At 54.8% G+C, this 20,710-nt stretch overlaps 2 protein-coding genes across 2 annotated transcripts in view; one reads left to right on the top strand and one right to left on the bottom strand.

Annotated features, from left to right (window-relative positions):
* Window positions 1-2,369, top strand: part of DNAH17 (dynein axonemal heavy chain 17) — a 33,740-nt gene extending 31,371 nt beyond the window's left edge. Inside the window, exons 79-80 of the mRNA XM_074922060.1 lie at window positions 454-679; window positions 1,323-2,369. Of these exons, the coding sequence (XP_074778161.1) occupies window positions 454-679; window positions 1,323-1,570 (474 nt within the window). The 3' untranslated portion in view covers window positions 1,571-2,369. The remainder of the gene's footprint in view (window positions 1-453; window positions 680-1,322) is intronic.
* PGS1 (phosphatidylglycerophosphate synthase 1) lies at window positions 9-19,297 on the bottom strand. The gene is made up of 10 exons (XM_074922061.1): window positions 19,155-19,297; window positions 14,951-15,140; window positions 13,805-13,882; window positions 12,608-12,707; window positions 11,775-11,964; window positions 11,333-11,511; window positions 9,924-10,457; window positions 5,730-5,878; window positions 3,291-3,433; window positions 9-1,504 (listed from the first exon to the last, which is right to left on the bottom strand). Exons 1-9 carry the CDS (start codon window positions 19,286-19,288, stop codon window positions 3,314-3,316), a joined length of 1,674 nt encoding a protein of 557 aa, XP_074778162.1. The 5' UTR covers window positions 19,289-19,297; the 3' UTR covers window positions 9-1,504; window positions 3,291-3,313.
* Window positions 19,298-20,710: the final 1,413 nt, after the last annotated feature.

Raw genomic sequence — 20,710 nt, forward strand, 5'->3', positions numbered from 1 at the left:
TCCATCAGTGCAGAGTGGTTAACTGGTTTATTTTCCAATATTAATTTAAGCAGTTTGAAGTACCTAGAACGGCCTGTTACCCCAAGAATGAGAGCAGAAGTTTGCAAAGGGTTCACCATTAGAGTACAGCAGCTGAAAAGAACATTAGCTAACACCATCGTAACTTTATCTGTCCCAGAAGAAATACGTAATAAACCCATCTATTTGAAGTGTGGCTTTGTTAAAAAAACCAATAGCAGTATTTACTGCAATCCACATGAACGGTTTAAGTTTCATTGCTGCAGTGGAATCTGCTCTTTATTAGTCACAGACCACCCCCATCCTAGCCTCCCCCCCCCCCCGAGGACCACCCGAAGCTCGTGTTCGGCACCGAGACGCCCCGTCCCCAAGCCGGACTCTGCTGCCCAAAGGCCACGCTTCCCGCGGACGGACTTTGCTGGTTTTATTTTCCAGGAACTGGACGTCTGGACAACAGACTTTGCGCTGCCCGCGACAGTGTGGCTGTCGGGATTCTTCAACCCCCAGTCCTTCCTCACGGCCGTCATGCAGTCCACGGCCAGGAAGAACGAGTGGCCCCTGGACAAGATGTGTCTGGCAGTGGAAGTGACCAAGAAAAACCGTGAGGATATAACAGCTCCCCCCAGAGAAGGCGCCTACGTGCATGGATTATTCATGGAAGGTAAAAGACTGAATCTTTTATGAGATGTTTCAGACATGGAGAAAGCTCAAGTTCAGCCTTAAAAGTTCTTGCAAACGGAGCGGGTGTTGGCACTCACTGGCTTATCCAAATCTGTGCAGCTTTTGCAGAAGCTCTGAAAAGCAGAGCCTCTGTCCCACGCTCGTGTCAGACACTCGCCAGCTGAGGGCAGCACCCGGCCGTTTACAAGAGGAGTTTCACAAACTAGAAACTGTTTTCTTGGAAATTCAAACTGCTTACCGTGAACCTGAGGACGGGTTGTCTGAAGCTACATGGTTCTAGTGAATAAGCTCTTATTCGATGTGTGAGTGAGACAAATCAGGAAACTCAGAACCTAAAAGAGTTAGTGCTAAGGGGGAACGAGATGGCAGCACCAGCAGAGCACCCCAGGGGCCCCCCTAAACAAGAGCACAGACCACGCAGGGCAGATCCTCGCAGCCCCCACCGCGGGCAAGTTCCACCTTCAGCCGCACAACCTTTGTGCAAACCCAAGCTGAAGGGCTGAGCGGGGACAGAATTTATTTAGACCCCCCGAGTAAGGCGAAAGGCATTCGGGGGTCCCAGCTGATGGGACCGTAGGCCCTAACAAGTGCGGAGCCGCTCCTGGCAGCCCGTGCCCTCGCAGGCGCTCGCTGGGACGCGCCCGCGGGCGGGATCGCCGACGCGCGCCTCAAGGAGCCGGCGCCCCCGATGCCCGTCATCGCCGTCAGAGCCGTCCCTGCCGCCCGCCTGGACACCACCAACGGCTACGAATGTCCCGTCTACAAGACACGGATGCGAGGTCCCACCTACGTCTGGACCTTCAACCTGAAGACAAAAGAAAGAGCCGCTAAGTGGATCCTTGCTGCTGTAGCTCTGCTCTTGCAGACCTAAACGTCAGCGACTGTGGGAAACAGCAAACGCTTTTACCTGCAAAAAACCTCAAAGCTGTTAACTTAGACTAAGTTTGATTGTGCCAGAACTATTTTAGCAAAGCATCAATAAAAGCAGTGCTGGAGCTGCTGTCCTGTGGCGACTGCTCTCACAACGCGCGCAGGTTCTGACGGGGGACGCTGGTTTCCAGCGGGTGGTTTCTGATGAAGTGCTGGTTGGGAGCCAGACCACCGCAGGAAGCCAAACAGAACAACCCCGCGTAACCACCCGCTCCCTGCCCACCGCTCCCTGTCCTTCCACAGCTGTTTGTCTGATCTCTCGGCGCTACCTGCGAGCAGCAACCCCTCAGGACGTGTGTGGCCCGTTCCCGTGGGGAAGCACGTGTCTGTTTAGACCAGACGGAAAAAGAAAGGTGCAGATTTGGCCCCATTCACCAACACGACAACCTGTGCGACCCAAAGCAGTCCAGCCACACACAGACCCATCTCTGAAGTAGGTTTCTTTCTATTTCTGGGTTACAGGATCTACTCTGCCCTTTCTTTCACAACAGAGGATCTGTATCAGCTGTAACACCCATTAGGGTGATTAGATCTGCTCTGGCCACCATACAGAAGCCAGCGCCTGTCCCTTTAGCATAAAATAATTCACCAAAATCCCACCCCATGCAATACCTGAATAACTAGTTCTAAAGTACAGTTGTGTAGAACTTCCCCTCCAGGCAGTGGTAAGAAAGGCCACAAGGGCAGGCAGGCAGAGCTGCTTGCCTCTCTATAAAGCTGTGGCATTTAGAATAAATTGCCATTAAGCTTTAGAGTTACCTTCAGCTTTTCCAGGTGCCAGAAATCCCTTCTCTTGGCAATACAAGATCAGAACTCCCTGCACATACCCCAGAAGCAAAACTCCCCTGTGCTCTACCGCCCTTGGAACTGGCTCCCAACCAGCTTCTTTACAGCCACGTGTTACAGCCTGAGCCTCCCATTTCCAGTAACACCCCAAAATCATGTTTGCCCCGAAAGTCCTCTCATGCCTCTCCGTGATTCACTAAAGACACTCTTACACATCTTACCGTGACGAAGGCAGAGCCAGCGCCAGAGATGGAGCCATATCTGCGTAGATACAGGGACGTGTGAGCGCTCAGCACCAAGGGCACACACTTAGGTGCCAACTGCACGGCCCACGTGCGCAGCACAGAAAAAGAAACCCAAGAGCGATTCCCTGAAGCTCAGGAGGGCTCCAGTTACTGGGCAGCTGAACAGCCAGGCAACTCCAGGACACTGCCCCAAGTAGAAAAGCAAAAACAACTGCCCCTGTTAACCAACATCTCCAAGGTTAAAGCAAAGCGCTGGTCAGATAAAAACAGGACCAAACACTTTAAATATTCCAACAACGTTTTCTGTTAGCCGGTCACGTTAAAACACAGTCCCTCTCCACAAAACTCTGAAAGGGACGTTTCAGAACTGGAAAATGGCAAATACCCCTGGATGGGGGTTCTCTTTCACTGGCCCCTCCAGATATTCTAGTAGATGAAACGCAGATGAAACCCAGGCCTTGAGCAATGAGCCTAGTCTGTGGCAAGTGTCCCAGAAGAAGAGAGAGGGAGCTGGCTTTTCCCACATCATCTGTGTTTCCATCACCTATTTCTTCCACATGACAGAGTAGGGCACTTACTAACTGTAGTCAGTGCAACACAAATTCCCTATCAGAATGGCAGAAAACTCACCCAAAGCAGCAACTTTTCTTCTTTCAAAAGAAATTCTTGATCAGAGGTGTTACCAGCTTCACCCACAGTTTCACATAACGGTTCGGCTGTTCAAATGTTGATGAGGAGACCACACCTGAGCAGAGGTAAAGCTGCTCCTGCTCCTGTACAGGGAAAAAAACATCGTCCCGGTAAATCCTAAGTGTTAAATTATAGAATGGCCTTTAAGGAAAGCGAGTTCTCAGGTAAAACTGGCCGTGGATCCTGCCAAGGGGACGCAGCATTTCTCCCACAATCCTGAACACAAGATTCTCATCCCATGGGCCACAACTCCCTGAGCACCCAAACCCCAGGGAGGCGGCGTGGGACCTGCCCTTCCCATCCGCCCCGGCGCTCCACCTCTGACGGCTGCAGCGCACCTGCAACCCGCCTCAGAATTAGCAAGTTAAACTCTACAAAGAGCAAAGGTAGAAGGCTTTGCCTCGTTGTGCCCCGCAGCTGCAAGAGAGCTAAGCCTGTTTCAGAAAAATCCTAAATCCCTCACTGTAATTGCCAGAAAAGGAAACCTCACCATAATCTCAAGAGACTGGCTGAGGCAGCTCTTTCTAGACACAGCTCAGGCGCTGCGTTTTCAAATGAACATGCAGTCGTGATTTCAGCTGAATTACCAGAAACACTTGGGCTTCTCCGGTGTGTACACAACCCTGCTGAAGGAGGAAATGAGCCATCATGATGATAATACGCGCTCGCCCTGCACGTGAAAGCAGCTCTTTGATCAAAGGTAGAAGCAGTTTTCTGATCAAGGCCCGTCAGATTTCTAGATTTGCAGGCAAGCAAGGAGCAGACCATCTACTCATCATCTTTCTTTTCACTAGCTAAGCTGTCACAAACAGCAGGAGGCACTCTGCACTGTTTAAATCCAGGGTAGAACAGGGAAGAGGGAACCAAGGACTGGAAAGTAACACCAAAGAGATGAACCAACAACAGAAAGGAAGACATTTGTGCGCCAAATCAGTCTAATTTTAGAAAGCCCAAATGTTCCAAGAGCTACAGTCAGCCCTGCTGTGAAGCATCTGCACCGTGGTCATCTGATGCTCTGAGGTCATCCAACCACTTCAATCTGAACTGAAGTTCAGTTCATTCAGTGGAGCACTCAGAGAAACCCAGACCACTCAAATCTCTTCCCAAATCTCATCACACATTTTTAAAATGGAACTGAATGTTACACAGGCAAAGTGATTTTGTGGCAGCATACCAGTAATGTATTAAGTCCTCTAAACAAAGACACAGAGCAGTAAACAAACAGCCAATCTCAAAATCAGCTTCCAGCAAACGGGAATGGTTTAAAGCCCTTTAAATTAGATCACTGCAGCACTGTGTGAGAAAATTCCCATGTCACATTTTCATTGATTCTCCCCTTCCATTAGAAACAAGTAGAGGCAAGATATGAATTGAAATATTGGAGCAGCTCTTCCAGTAATAGAATTGTTTTTGATTAGTTATACTCTGACTCATCCTGTGGAAGAGCCCTGATGCAATAGGGCAATTCCCATTGATCTCAAAGACAACTGTGCCTGCTTCTGCCAGGACGTGGCTTCACAGAAAATTTCCGAGATCCTCAAGTCATGCACAGAGGCACCAAACCAATCTGCTTTGTGTCAGAGCACAACATGAGAAATTACTGGGGATGCTGTCAGTTCCAGCAGAGGATACAAAGACAAGACAGCTGGAGAATCCGACAGGATTTACAGAAGCAGCAAAAGTGCCGAGCAGTCCAAGCTGCCTGATCAAAATTAAAAAAAACCCAAACCAGAAAAAAACCCCAGGACACTGAACATTAAACCACTGAAAAATGTTTGTGTCGAGATTCATGTTATTATTCAAGGTTATATAATAACTTCATGGGCAATGCAACCAGCCCCAAAATCCTCCTCCTGCAGGAACTCCAGTAAGATCCCCCACCTTTGCTCACCTCCACGGCCTGCGGGCAGCCACCCAAAAGCCAACTGATTGACGTTTCTATTCCTACAGAGGATTTCCCAAACGCCTGAGAAGCAAAATCCTCCAGCAGGCCAAGATCAGCGACTCAAAGGGCCTGACCTCAGTGTGCCGGAGCACAGGGCGAGCTGGCAGTGCCCGCGTCCCGGGGACAAGGCCCCCGTGACCCGCGAGCCTCCCCGAAAGCCGTGGCTCAGCATCCAGCGCCTGAGCGCTCCCCACGCTCGGGTGCACTGGGGACACGTGTTCTTTCCCGTTATGGCCTCCATTTCCCAGAAACAGGCACTCGCAGCAGGCATCTCATCAATAGTCACTTAACTGACAGCTCCCGGAGACTTCCTATGCTCAAGAAGGTTTTGAATTATTGTGGCTGTAGGTTTTTATTGCGACTGCGTCATCAGCATTCCCTGTGTGAGCAAGCAGCACAACATCCACGTTACCTCCCTGGGGTCAGCCACTTACCTGATGGAGCTGCCGCTGCAAAGCTTTGTTTTCTGTCACTATTGCAACCTGAGCTTCCAAGTCACGATGAACCGAGCGATATCCGAAATTCGGCGAGCCAATGAGCGTCAGGCAGGGAAGATCGCTCCCTGCCAGGTACAGCCAGAGGCCTGCAGGGAAAACAGGAGAAAGGAAGACAAAGGGAACGACCGGGGAAGCCTCACACATCGCTTCACTCGGGGTCAGTTAGACACGTTAGGTTACGGTAACTATAAAAGATGAGGACGCCAACCAAGGTTCCTCCCAGATGGCCCAGCGCGTCTTGCAGAGCTTCGTATGAACCTCGGGGCACCCCTGCACAGCTTGTGCTGCCCAAAGCGTGTGCTCCTAACAGGGGGGCTGCAGCACACCCAGCGCCGCCCGAGGGACACGTTCTGAAGAATGGAAATACGCTGCGGGGGGGGCCCCAAATTCATCTACAATGAGTCGCTATCGTCGGAGGTCATTCTGCACCACGGCATCTCACTGATTTCAGAAACACTGAAATAAGACAAACCGGTTTTCAGTAAAGGAAAACCTACACCCGGGGCGGCGGGCAGGCGAGCCAGGCCTGGAGCAGTCGGCTCCAGAGCAGGAACCAGCAGTCACACGGTGCCCAAGCCCCTGCCCGAGACCACACATGGCAGTGACGTGAAGAGGCATCTCCCTGCTCTGGCAGGTGGATTCGCATGAACTAAAGCCTCGTAAGAGAAGTGCAAATTATTACACCCCCTCACTTCCTGAGGAGCCACCTGAAGATGAAATCGAACCCTTGCCGCTCACCACTGCAGTTCACACACGACAGGAGCACGTGACCCACCCCAGGGCTGTTTTTTCAAGCCCAAGACAGAAACACCGTGCTAGTCTTAAGCATATGACTGCAGCGCAGCAAGGAAGAACGGCCCGGGATGCCACAGGAGAGCCAGGACGATGGCCGAGGAGAGCCCGTGTGGCCATTCTGGGTATAAATGGACCCGAGAAGTGTCCGCCCTCCCCTCAGCCCTGGGGAGCTCAGCACGGCCCTGGGCAGGTCCCTGAGAGATGGCTGATCCCTACTGCTAGTCACACAAAGACTACAACAAAGAAACTGTAGCACAAAAAACACCTAGTCCTTAAAATAGAAGCAGGTTTCCTAACTCAACCCCAGGGCAGTTCCAAGAATGCCTTGAGTAAGAAGCTGCCGATTCATCGCCGGTTCCTGTAACCTCCTCCCCGCCCCCACAGCACACACACCACTTTCAGTCCCGCTCCCGGCCCCGGGTGCCGACTCCCCCACGGGCCCCGCCGAGCTGCCGACACGGGGGGCTGCGGGAGGCCCCCAGGAGGCGCAGGGATTCGGCAGGTTCTGCCCCCAAGGAGGACGCAGCCGGGGGCTGCGTGGTGCCGCGGCGCGAGGCTCCCAGCAGCGGGCCAGAGCTCTGCGGGGCAGCAGCCCCGAGGAACACGCTTCCTCCCTCTTCCCAAGCAGCCAGTCACGCGGCGGCCCTAAAGCCTTTATGGTCTCTCTGGCTTTATGGCCACCTGGCAGGATCTGCTCAAACAGTGACTCACCTTTCCAGAAAGGGGAAGCGCCGGTTCCCAGCCGCCGTTCAATAGCAGTAAGGCAGGTTTATCTCGGAGCAAAGAGCCACACTCTGTCACCCGGCACTTGCGTGGAAGGGACCCTAATCCTAAAGGCTGTGCCCGTGTCACCCACCCCACCACGCCCAGAACTGCAGCAGAGGACGGGCAGGTGCGTGCTGCTGCGGGCAGGCTGCACCACGTTCTGCCCAGGGAAGCCTCTCGCGTTGCAGAGGTTTGTGTTTCCTACTCACACGTGCCCTGAACGGGGCTGCCACAACCACGCCTGCACGGAACGGACCTGGGGACAGTCGTGACCCCGGCGGGAATACACACTGCAGGAGGTTGTGTGTGAGGACACAACGTGCTCCAAGAGGAGCTGGAAGGGTTTACAAAACAGCACAGTGTCTGGTGTAAATCAGGTAGGTCCTACAGGAGAGTAAAGGCTGTCTTTCACCTTAGCCCGAGAAGGAAATACTCCCGGGCAGCATTTGCTGTGAGGGATCTCACATCCTCTTCCAGGAGCCAGAGTCCATGTGCAACGGCCCTTCATCTGTCCCCAGGGTTTCCTCCTCTTCCCTGCTCTGCCCCGTCCTCCCTTTCCCACACACTGCCTGACTCCTGCAGAAGGAAGCCGGGTGAACCAAAGGTGTGCCAAAGGGCAGAGCGTGCCAGAGAAGGGAGCTACGAGCTGATCCTTCCAGCACTCCGGAGAGGAAACGGAAACAAGACAGCAAACATCTCCGAGCGTCCGTCCCTCCTGCCAAGCGCAGGAGCTGCTGAGCTCCGAGTCCTGCAACCCTCTCAAGGAGAAAACCACGCAGCAGGCCGAGCCCGGAGCACTTCCACGAGAAGGCGCAGCTGGCCCAGAGGGACTGACTGCCACACGCACTTCGGTAGCATGGAAAAGCAGCCCGTGCCTTCCCAGCTCAGCCCCTGCCAAACCACAAAATCCCACTCGCAGTCAGCAGTGCCCAGCAAGGGGGGGAACCTGCCAACCACAGATCACTCGAGCACGTGCTTCCAGGAAGCCAGACCACACAGGCCTTCCCGGCCGGGCAGGCAGCTCCTTCAGGCTGCCCTGCCCCGAGATAAGGTTTTACTGCACCAGAGTTACTGATCTCGCAGCAGGAGGGGCACGACACTCCTTAGAAAGGGCTGCAGTTTCGACACAGGCAGCCGAGTAACACTCGTGTATTTTCTCTAGTCAAGAGGCCTGCCCAGCAGCATTCTCTCCCCACCACCTCGGAACCTTCTGAGCAGCCCTGCAGGAAGCGGGGGCAGGCAGAGGCATCCCGCAGCCAGGAACAGCTCGTCTCCTCAAACAGGAGAACTCCGGAACGGGAACGGGCTGGAGCCGGGGGCTGAGTCCTTCCCGTGCTCACATCAGGCTGGTGCTGCAAACAACAGAAACGCCCCTCGGAGCACCACAAACCCCACGGGGGACACGGGCACCCCTGCCAGGCCGGCGGCTCTTACAGTAAGGGAGCTGCCCGGGGACGGCGAGGCAGCGCGGGAAGTGACAAGTGCCAGGGCGCAGAGCCCTGCCCGCAGGGGATCGGAGGCTGAGGGACACGGCGGAGGGCTGAGCTCGGCCGGGGCCTGCCCGAGCACGGCGTTCCACTGACACACCCCCGCCTGGGAAGAGCGCATGAACCTCTATGGAGAGCGTCACGTGCGTCGGACTTCTCCAAAGAGCCCTCAGTTTAGGGGGTTTCCTGAGCTATTTACATTATTATAATCTAATACTGAGAAAACAAATACTTACTACTGCGTATAAAGTAGGAGAACACGAGAGTCAAGGGCTCCATTTTCTGGAAGGAAAGTTTAGAGACACAACCAGCAACAACCAGTCACAGGAAAATATTCATGCTTTGGTCAAGGTGGCACTGAGCCTGTGAAAGTTGTACACAATCTACCAAGCACGAAAGAATCTGGGGTCTTCTCCAGGAGACCACGATGGCACTACTAATTACTGTTGTTTATTATTAGCTACATTTGTGAAGCAATATTCATTTCTCAGCAACTTCCCCTCCAGCTGCCTCCAGCTCCCAGAAGGCACACGGGTGCAGTTATTCCCGATGCTGCACTTTCCTGTGCGCCGTAAAGAGAAGTTGGTACAAATTCCTCAACACCTGCACCACCCCCACGAGGTCCTGCTGCCACGGGAAGGCGGCGCCCAGAACCCCGGGAGCTCCCGTCCCGCCTCTGCTGCGGGTCCTGCCCTGGGGTCCCCAACACAGCCCTCGCTCCTCGTGGCCAAAGCTGGCAAGAGGGATACAAGAAACCGCACCACAACTGTTGCTGCGGCCATAAATACACCCAGACGCCTCCTTTTCTTTCACGTCAAGTTTCCATCAAGACAGCACAGGGACAACTCTTGTATAATCCCTGGACTGTATTTGCATCAGAAGTCGAGGCAAGACAGGACTTTGCTTGGCCGTCCTGAGGGATCCAAACATTGCAGGCTTACGCAAGCGAGGTGTTTGAACCTGGGGTGAGTACTGTGGAGGTTAAGCCTCGACTCAGCACCCAGCCATCCCCTCACTAGTTGTGCAACCCAGCTACGTGCAAGACTCAAGCGTCTCCTGAACTCTCGGGAAAGGGCCGCCTTACCTTTGGCGTGGAAGGTCCACCCAGGCCTGGAGTACTCCTGCAGCTGGACCCTCTGCTGCTGCTGCAGGTAGCAGACCTCGCTGTAAAACTGCTGTTCGATGTACACGTAGGCGGCGGGGATGGCACCGGCCACCCCTTTGGCACCGAAAAACCCGTTCACCTCCGGCGCGGCCAGAAGGATCCGATACTCGGCCCTGGTGCCCAGGATCAGGTCCATGTAAGCCTGCGTCAGGTTGAAGTAGCCGGTGGTGAGGTAAATCCTGGCGTCCCGCTCAGCCTCTGTCAGCAGCGTCTCCGTGACCATCTCGTCTATCTGAATCCCAAAAGGTTTCATCTGGATTAAGGGGTAGATCCAGGTGTCGGGTTCTGGTTTCAGAGCCCCAGAGGCTGGCGAGCCTTGCTGGGACAGCGCGGAGCTGCCTTGCTGGCTGCTGTGGAACGTCTTGGCGTGAAGGAGTTCCTGCCGTGTCCTGGCAGAGTTGATCACCTCCATGACTCTTCGGTTTGCTATCTCACAGTACGCCACCTTGTCTCCTGCAGGAAAACCAGGGAGATTGTGTCTGAGACCTAAAGGTACAGAGCTACACGTCAGCTGTTCTGCAGCAGGAAAAACTGCTGACAGGACACGGATATGAGAACAAAAAGGAGCTAACACAAAGACCACGCATCTTTCTCCCCTAAGTCTCAAAACCAGATGCTTTAAGGTAAGCAAAGCTACTTTAGAAAAAAAAAAAAACCACTCAGTTTTAAAAGAGGTAAAAAACTTGACTAGCCACAGCTTGAAAAATCCACTGAGAAAAGACCAGGGCAAAGCTAAAACGGTAACCAAGAACGAACTGGAATACAGACAGTCTAAGCTTACACCACAGAGCAGCGCACAAGGCCAGGACAAACACTTAGGATGCAATCAGCCTGGCAGGTAGATGCCCTTCTCTGCCCTCTGCAGCGCTTGTTCTTGGGCTTCCTAATCCAATATTCATCTGATTCCCAGAACAGACCTGACTACAAAATATTAATTACCAAAAATAGCACTACATTCATGAAACTTTCAGAATATGTACACACGGAACTTCTAGAATTACAGACATTAATATCAAAAATAGAAAGAACCTCTCAAGGAATTTAAGCTCTTGTTTAAGGTCACAAGCAGGAGAATAACGAAGAAGCAATGAAACTCTCTGCCGGATTAGCTGGCGATAGCGACTGCGCTAGGAACCCTCTCACAGATCCAGCCTCACAGCTCCAGCAGTCTGGATTTTTAACAACAGAGGGCACAGAAATGGGACACCCCACAGCCTGTAAACAATGGTCAGACACTCAGCAATTCACACGCAGATGGAGCTCGAGCCGCCCTTAAACCCCAGCTGTGCCTCCCCTCCTCTGGATCGTATCACCCAGCTCCCTCCTACCCTGGTAGGGATGCACCATCCCCTCCAGCATCTGGACTGTGTCATCTCGCTGTAATTGCAGAGACACGTCTCCAATGGCATCCACTAGCTCCGTGAAGAAGTCTGCAATCTCAGGAGAGTCCTGCAGGAGAACATAGCGGTCCTGACGGTTGGTGAAGTACAAATCACTCAGGTTTGCGCTAGGAGAGAAAAAGAAGAGTTCCAGAACAGAGCCCAGGCATGTGATCCTGAGCACCCCAGCCTAGGCTACAGATCTCGCTCTGCACAGAACTGGACTAAAGTACAAATCAGCCATTTCCTTCTGAAACTCGAGAAATCTCTCTTTTCTCCTTTTGAGAAAGTGTCTTTCATATGAGAATCCAACACAGAAGAGCCGTGGCTGAGCTCGCCTCGCCACCTCAGCTAAAGGAACCACGTCAGGGCCCGAAGAGGCAGGACTCACCCGCTCAGGATCACATTATCATCAAAGAGATAGACCTTGATGTGCTGCAGTCCAATGGTCTCATTGAAACGCTCTGGGATCAGGAGCCTGAGAAGGCCACGAAGGTTTGGGGTGTGGAAGAGGGACACACGGACTTGCTCGGGAAATCGCTGCAGCAACGGAACGAGCATGGTTCGAGAATTCTTCCTGCCTGGGAGAGAAGGGGGCTGTCACACAGGATGACAGCGCGGCACCGCAGCTCCGCGCCTCGAACCTGGTTACAGAGGGATCACCCCTCTCCTCCGCCGGCGCCTCCCACCGGCGCTCTGGGGTTTGGCTTTGCAGTGGCTTTCACTCGCACTATGTCAAATTCTGACACCCAGAACTGTAAACTCTCTGATGAACGGGCCTCAGAAACGCTCCCCGAGGTCTGACACCATTCAAGCTGCGACGCCCAGACCAGCAACACGTGCTACAGAGTTACCACAGAGGGTTCTGGTTAAGCGTACTGCTACTTCCAAGGACTCCCACTTCCCTTTAAACATGAAAATGTAAGACGGTGTGATGGATACGGGCAAAGGCACTGGCAAGGGAACTACGCAAGAAAGCCCAAGCTGCACAGAGCAGAGTTTGGCCCTGCTCGCTCCTACCACCGATTTTCAGAAGAAAAGCTGCTCAGCTTGAAGATTCTCTGGGAATAAGCAGTTCCTGGGACACAAAAGGCCAGTTTTAAAAGGTATATGATTTAAACGAGTAGATCCAACTGGTCAAGACAGCCTCTCTCTGAAAAAACAGTTTATACAGCCTAACTGTAAAATAAGCCTTTGAAGAAAGCAAAGCATCACAATATCTACCCCGAGATCCCCTGGTGTAGTCAAGGAGAATGGAAACTCTGAGGTTAGATGATCCTTTTGCTTGCAGTGATTTCTCCAGCGTTTCTTCTAAGCAATCCACCTGCAGAGAGAGATTTCTCTACTCACGACAGAAAGTAAAGCAAGCTTTATAAAAACAAAAGCGCTCAGCAGCCAGGAGGCTGGTGGCCATGAAGGCTCCCACACCCTAGTGCAAGTCTCCTACTCGTGCAAAACGGCGCTAGTTCAGGCTCTGCTCCCACTCTGTCAGCCTAAAGCAACACCTGAAAGGGCATCGATTTTACACTGCACATCCTTCACGCCTCTGAAGGGCGATTGCCATTTAGCAGAAAAAGTCCCAACATCCTTCCCACACCACAGGTTTGCATTACCAAAGAGAAACCCTGGTAGGAGTTCACAGCTGACACGGAGACAGTTTTATTCCTCAACTACAAGGCGGTTTGTCACGTGCAAATTCAAACCTTGTGTACAAGCCCAGACAAAGCCAGGCACAAAACCCTGGGCAGGATCTGTCCACCTTTACCCTGCTGTGGAATTTGCATCCTAACACAAGAAACAGCCAAGGCCAGGCTTCTCCCTAAAGGTCTTAGGTGATGCTTTTGTTCCTAAACAAAAGGGAAAGAGGGAAGAACAGGAAACAGAAAAGGGAAACAACACGAAGCAAAGCTGACTTAAATGCAGAGAGCTAATCCTGCATCTGCATTCTGTACTTGGAGGGCAAAACAGCCCTACATACACACAACTGCAATCACGTTCAAGAAAAATTCCAGAAAAAAAAAAAAATTGTCCATGATCCCACAGTTCCATAAAAACCCCTTTGACCGCTGTGCCAGTAACCTCTAACAGCCTGGAAGATCCAGGCTCGTTATCCCCTGGCAAAGTGCAGCAGCTCCAGGGCTCCGTACTAGGTCTAAAACAGAAACCCCATGTGCCTCCCTCCCAAACTCCTCCCTCCCCCTGTCCAACACAGCAGTGCAGCCAGGAACCCCGAGAAAACTCTCAGGGAGAGGAGAAAACGCGTGTAAAGTGAATCCCTACAGGAAAGTTTTAAGCTACAAGCTCACAGACTGCACCTCCCATGAACCTCGTGTCCCTGCCTGAGCAGGATGCTTTTGGCAAAGGTGTGCATTTTCTTTCTGCGTGCACTTCCCCCCCTTCCCAAGCCCTTCCCACACTCACCAGCTCCTGTTCAAGAAGCCCCGTTCCCAGGTACAGCGAAGCCATCACCACTCGCTGCTTGGCTGTTTTTATCTGCACCTGGGAGCAGAAAATAATTTCGGTTTCCTCCTGGGTCTCTGTGATCACTGGGAGCTCATGATCCAGACCACACAAGAGCTGTGGTCCCCCGAGGAGCATCACTTTAGCCAAATCACAGCACCGCCTCCCTCGCCTTGCAGCAGGAAAGGCACGAGGACAACACTGAGAGCAAAGATGTAAACCACACAGGTCTTTAGAGAGCAACGTCGGCACCATCGCTGCATCTGAACCAAGGAAGAAGTCGAGGCTTTCTGCAAAACTGAGGAACACGTTCCCGGCACCTAAAACTGCCACATACAAAAGCAGTTACCAGGCAGCGGCTGCAACACAGGGATTGTATCAGCACTGGCAATCTCAGCTTTCATTCCACAGCTGCTTTAATCCTCTGTGCCCCGTGAGCTAGCCAGAGCCTAGACACCTCTGTCTGCGGAGCTCCCTCCTCTCCCTCTGCTCACCGATGCTGCAGGCCCCCGAGCCGAGCCGTGTTCTCCACCAGCTTACCACGGTGACCTGAGATCACCGTTCAGAAGTGCTGGATCGTGCTTTAAATACACACTGGGAAAAGACTCGAGCAACTGAGCTGAACAAAGAGTCTCACCCAGGAGATGCAGCGTTACAGACCTCACACTGTAATGACCCCGGAGACTTGGGAGGGATGGAGGGAGCCGTGCTCGGTCGTATTGCAAAGAGGAGGCTCAAGGCTGATCTAACAGCAGCCCGCAACTCCCTGAAGAGTAGTTACAAAGATGACGGAGCCAAAGTCTTCTCAGTAGTTACAGCTGAGCCGCAGCCACAAACACCTCTGGGAAGTTCAGGTCTGACACCGGAAAAAACCTGTAACCTGCTGAGATGGTGCCGCACAGGAGCTGCTCACCCAGAGGCAGAGCTCCCTCCTCAGCCATTAGGCTCAGCCAGACAAAGCCTGCCTGACCTGATCTAGCGTTGACAACAACCCTGCTTCAAGCAGAAGCCTGGACTAGTCCCCTGCAGGGGCTCCTTCCTAACAGCGCTGTGATTCTCCACGACCACTGCAGCTCCTAGCCCCCAGAAACCATCCCCGCAACTCACCTTCAAGAGCTCATAGAATTCAGCCGGGGATGAAAGCACCTTGACATGCGAGCTGGAGATCCCGAACTCTGGAACCAGATTCCTGATCCACTGGAACCTGTGTGCTCCCTCTGGACAAAGGGAACAAGGTGGGGCTGTGATCACGGGAACAGGAGGGCTGAGCAGTGGGGCTAGAAGCAGCCATGATGACCTGTGGAAAGAAAGATGGAGGAATTCTTTACGGTGGAGCCTTTGCCCCCCACAAACAGCCTCCAAGGAGGTGAAGAGCGAGCTGCAGCCAGGGCCAATACACTGTAAGGATCCACGATGGCAAGAACGTGTCACCATAATCCCAGCTGAACCACCAAAGCCAAACCTGGAAATAGAAGAACCCAGGCAAAAGGTGGGAGAACTGATCTTAAGATCATCAGCTCCTTCCCCTAGCTGCAGGGGAGCGAGGGGAAACAACTCTTTCGCATCAGAACAGGAGCACAGGAGAGGAAAGGGGCTGGAAGCTGGAGAAACCGAGGGCTGAGCTCTCCTGCCCACCCACGGAGCAGGGCCCTGGGGTACCGGCTGTACCTGACCCGCTCGCTCCTGAACTGTCTCTGGCACACAGGCATCAGCTCTGCCACGGCCAAGTCTAGCTGGGCTAAAGATCAGCTCTTTCTATTTCAGGTAAAGATGTTTTAAAATCACGCTGCTCTGAAAGTTCCCTAACAAAACAGAAAAATGCCTCAATCCCTCAAATTTATCCAAAAAAAGATCTACAACAGGCAAAGTGCCCGAGGGCAAGTCCTAGCAAAAGCAGTGGAGTCACAGCACCAGCAGGACGCACCAAAGGATGGAGCGTGCTCCAACAGGTAGGAGCCAAGAACCACAACTGAGAAACACGAGGTGGCCCTCTACAAAGACGCCACTCACCCTCTGCACAAGCATTAAAAGAAGGTCAAGACTTCTCTCACAAGCTTCAAAGTAACTGTAAGGGCAACAGCAGGAAGCTCATTCTTTAAAAGGAAATTTCAGAACAAATTTAACTCCTTTGAAGTCACTCAGGGAAGAAACCAACTCACTGTTAACACGCTTAGGGGGGTGACAAGAAGCAAATGGCATCTTTCCTTCTCTGGAGGCTTCACGCACACAAATTCATCAAGTTGTACAATAACCCCTGGCCGGAGTCTGTCCGCGTGACAAAACCACATTTCAGCACAATTAGCAGCAGCAACTCCCATGAGATCCAGGAAAAGGAAGGGACTGAACTGCATCCCCGGACCTGACAGAAAACATTCCGGCCTGCAAATCCCACCGGCAGGAGTCAGACTTGCTGTCAGGGCAGAGCCGAGGCGGCTGGTCTCGCCTGGAGGAACGCCAGGTCCCTGGGGCCAACAGGCAGGCACCGTCCTGTGACCCATCCCGATGCACTCTGCCACCACCACGTACCGAGAAGAAACTTGATTAGAACTTTTACCAGAATTTGTTACAAGGAACTTTTAGGTTTTACCACAATCCAAAGCCAAATGACCACAGATTCCAGGAAGATGATTTCACTCATTTGCTTCATGATAGAACACTGGATCTTCACAAGGTTTCTGAACACCCTTACGCAGAAGCCAGACAGTTTGCAGTTGCGTTTCCTGGAAAATCCACTAGTTTGTCACTGACTATTCATCGCAACAGAAATCTGAGTCAATTTGTGCAGGAATTCCTAGGATGGTGGTTTTCAACAGATCACGTGGGCCACGCTCAGACTTGACACCCAGCAGTTATACACATTACCAACACAGGAAATATTTCATAGAAGATGTTAAAAAAAATTGAAGCAAAAATACAGGAAATACTGTTTTTCAAGCACAAACACATTTTATGATAACAATTAATCAGCAAGAGGAGACAAATATTTTCCTTACTATTCCATTGCTCAGTCTTGGCCAATTAGATTTCCAGAAGCCAGGACAGTGGCAGAGAAGCCACTTCCCAGAAACAAGATTCTAAGAAGCCATTTTCTGGCAAAGGGTCTGAAAACTGCAAGTTGAACTGCACCTGCACCCTCACTCTACGCAGCTGAAGGGCAGGTCACGGAGTGACCAGGAGCTCTGCAGGCGGTCGGTCCCCTCCCGGTGCTGCTGAGGGACTAAAATCGATCTGTGTCACCAGCACTGCTTGGTCTGAGCCTTCAGATTCATTCACGAGCGATGGATATCCACTAGTTCTGTGTGTTTTACTGCCTACACGGTGTATCTACACTCTTAGATCTTTTAATCCAACACTGAAATTTTAGAAGTTCTTTAGCGGTGAGAGCCCGAGGCTTTTATAATTATTAAATAAATCACTATCTTGCTCCAGCCAACAGTAACAACAGCACAGCAACCTCCTGCCGAAGCGGCAGCTTCTACCCACCAGTGATTGAAAATAGCTCAAGCGACTACCCAAGTACAACACAACCCTTTCAACTGGCCACACACAACAGTCAGAAACCACGTAACGTTATGAAGAAATCACCAAAATTCCACACTTCAACAAACCAGCTTTCAGAGAAACAGAAAACAGAGCGGGGGGGGGGGGGCGCCCTTCCAATGCACTCCACATCATCAAGTTAACCAGAAAGAGAAAACGGAACTAAAAGGAACCACCTCAAATCTTTTCTGCATAAAAAGTTGGTCCTAAATATAAACGAGGGATTTTTTGTGTGTGTGTTCTATTTTTAAAAATTGTGGTTTGGGTACACAAGCTCATGATGCAGACGAAACACTCTTATTCACTGTCAAACCTCATCTGCAGCCCCAGCGGTTACTGCAGGATACGGCGCTGTCCCGCCCCCCCCCCACCTCACCACACAGCCCAGCTGCAAATCGCCCATCGTTCAGCTGTCTCTTTCCAGGGCTCAGTCTAGTAATTTGTCTACGCTAAAAACACCGATGAAACCAAAAGAGAAGTTTGAAAAGAATTTCCTTGGCTTAACCAGGAACCCAGAACAGAACAGGGGCTAACACGGGGCTCCGAGACAGCAGCAAGACGACCGCAGCCCGTGTGCTGCCCGGGGAGGAAAGGCGAGCGAAGGCACGCCGAGACAAGACACCACCCTCACAAAAACAGTTTAATTCACCCAGAAGATGGTATCAGGCACCGCACCAACCAAAACACAGAATCCTCCCAGTGCTCTTACCAAGTACAGTGCAAAGTGATGCCCAAAGACTGGGGGGAAAGGCGTTTTTTTTAGAGACCCCTTTGAAGCGTTTTGTTTGATCACTTCTGAACCCAGGACGTGGTTCTACAGGACAACCACCTCTGTTTCTTTAAGGTTTTGTTTTTAGCATGAACTGTACTCCTGGTCACCCGGCCCCACCAAAGCCGCGGCGGCACGAAGCCTGCAGCAGGGATGAGGAGAGAAGCTTCGGGGGAGCGTGGCTGCGGGCAGAGGGGCTGGAGGAGCCCGAGGCTGCGGCCGGGCGTTCCCTCCCTCCCTCCCGCAGCCACGCTGGCACCCAGAAGGGCAGATGTGGCACCCAGAAGGGCAGATGTGCCCACCCCATCCCTTCCTCTGCCCAGGGAAGGAGAAGGAGAGTTTGGGCAGTTCTCAGAGACTCTCTGCCCAGCTGCCCGAGGCAGACGTCAGGAAGAGGAACGAAGGGCGACTGCCTCCCGCAGCAGCTCCCTCGGATCCGTTCGGCACGAGGGTTCGATAATTCACCATCTCCAGCATCCAGAGCAGCCCCCTTCCCCCCTCACCTGCGGGACCGAGACCCGATCTCGTCCCTTTTCTGACGGGGGGATCCCACCTCCCACACAGAGCCCGGGCGGGTTGTGCCTAACCCCGGGCCCCAGCCGGGGGCTGAGCAGCACCTGGGACAGCCGAGGGGGAAACCTGCCCCTAGCAAAGGAGGGATATCGTTCAGCACCTGAAAGACAGCAGGAGCAAAGTAAATAAAAAAGGAAGGAATAAAGCCCAGCCCTCGTCCTCAGGGCGAACGGGCAGCGAGAGCAGCCTCAAGGAGCGGCCCCGGCCCGGCCGGTTCACTGCGGGAAACAACCAGCGCTTCTGCGGGGCCGCGCGGCGGCGGGGCCGTCACTTCCCCGCCTCCGGGGCGCCTTGGCGCGGGCACACGCGGAGCAGAACCCCCCCGCCGCGGGCGGCGCCGCGCCCAGCGAGCAGAAGCGGCGGGCGGGGGAGGCCGCCCGGGGGCGGCGGGGCCGGGAGCTCCCCGGAGGGGCCCGGCGCGGCTCTTACCTGCGGGCGCGGCGGTCGCGGCCGCGGGAGAGGCGGTCGGAGAGGCGGCCGAGCAGCGCGGCCAGGCCCAGGCGGCCCCGCGGCAGCCAGGCCGAGAGCCGCCGCCACAGCGCCGCGCCGCCCGCCGCCGCCATCGCCGCGCGCCTTCCGCTTCCGGCCGCTGCCATGGCGACGGCCCCGCCCCGCGCTTCCGCTTCCGGGGCGGCGGCGCCGGGCCCCGCCCGTGCCCGGGGTGGGGGGGGCGGCCGGGGGCTCCCTGGCCCGGCGCGGCGGGAGGGCCCGGGGGGGGCCCGGGGGGCGCTCGCTGCCCGGCGGCTCCGCCCGCCCCGCGCACACCCCCGCGGGTTTACAGGCGCCTCCGGGCGCGCTCGGGGAGCTGCAGCCCGAGCCCCGGGAACTTCCCCGCCGCCCCTTCCGCCCCCACCCCCGTGCTTAGCGCCCCCGGCTCCTACGGGAAGGACGCGGCTCCCGGCTGCCCCCCGCCATGCCCGGGGCGGGGACGGGCTGGGTGTGCGGCCGCGGAGGGGAGCGCCCCCCCCCCCCCCGCCGGGGTCCCCGTGGCTTCCCACACCGGGCAGGGCGAGGCGGAGCCGCGGAGGGGTGGGGGGGGGGCGCGGGTCCCGCCGCCGTGCCCGGCAGAGCCGCGTTGCGGCCGCCCAGCCCCGGCTGCGGGAAGCCCGTCCCGCCCCAGCCCCCGCCGGAGCCTCCCGCCCCGCTCCCGCCCCGTCCCTTCCCCCGAGTTTCGCCACTCCCGCCCCAGGCAGAGCTCCAGAGCTCGTTTGCATTTCAGACCAGCTGGTTCACCGCAGCCTCACTTCCCAGAACTGCTCTTCTTGTGTTTATTCCTGACTGGCAGAGGCAGCGGCGGCGGCTCCTCCAGGGCAAATTAAACTATTTAAAATAAAATCCACTGACAAAGTCTGGTTTGTTTTCGAGGTCGAAACTGACAATTGCCAAACGAAAACGCAGAGAAACCAGGTGGGGAAGGGGGGCCCCGGGCACGGTCCCCTCCGGCCGCCAGCCCCGAGCCAGGGGATGAGGAAACCCCCTGGGGACCGGCCCCGCCGCGCCCGCCCGGGGCACCCAGCCAGGGGAAGGGGGGCCCCGGGGGCCCCGGCCTCGCAGCGGCTCCCCGACGGCTCCGCCGACGGGCGCCTCGGCCCCTGCCCTCCGCCGCGGCGGCTGCCAAAGCACCGACCGCACGGCGCGTCCCCGGGCTCCCGGAGCCAGCGCTGTCCCCGCTGGAGCCGCCGCCGTCCCCACGGGCGCCCGGGAGCGGGGCTGCCGGCGGGGGGGGCCGGGCCGCGGCTGGCCTGGACGGCTCCGGGAGCCCCCAGCACAGCCCCGGGAGAGGATTCGCCCCTCATTGTCCCCAGACGTGGGGGTCGAGGGGGTTTTTCCTCCCCACAGACCTCCCGGGAGCCGCAGCCGAGGGCACCTTGTACTTGACATAAATGCCGGTGGCGTGGGGGGTGCTGGAGCCGCGGCCCCGCTGCATGGCGGCAGCACCCCCCCGGGGTACCCCCCCCGGGGCACCCCCCAGCCGGCCCCAAACC

Source organism: Athene noctua, chromosome 18 (assembly GCF_965140245.1).
Source record: "Athene noctua chromosome 18, bAthNoc1.hap1.1, whole genome shotgun sequence".
Classification (NCBI taxonomy): Eukaryota; Metazoa; Chordata; class Aves; order Strigiformes; family Strigidae; genus Athene; species Athene noctua.

Bases quoted from the DNA above. Each gene is read 5' to 3' on its own strand.
- PGS1 (XM_074922061.1), bottom strand. From the start codon at position 19,288: ATGGCGGCGGCGGGCGGCGCGGCGCTGTGGCGGCGGCTCTCGGCCTGG. The intron at 12,708-13,804 runs GTGAGTGTGGGA...CTCTCTCTGCAG, and splicing joins GGCTTCTTGAACAGGAGCTG to GTGGATTGCTTAGAAGAAAC. The intron at 11,965-12,607 runs GTAGATATTGTG...CTTCTCTCCCAG, and splicing joins CTACACCAGGGGATCTCGGG to GCAGGAAGAATTCTCGAACC.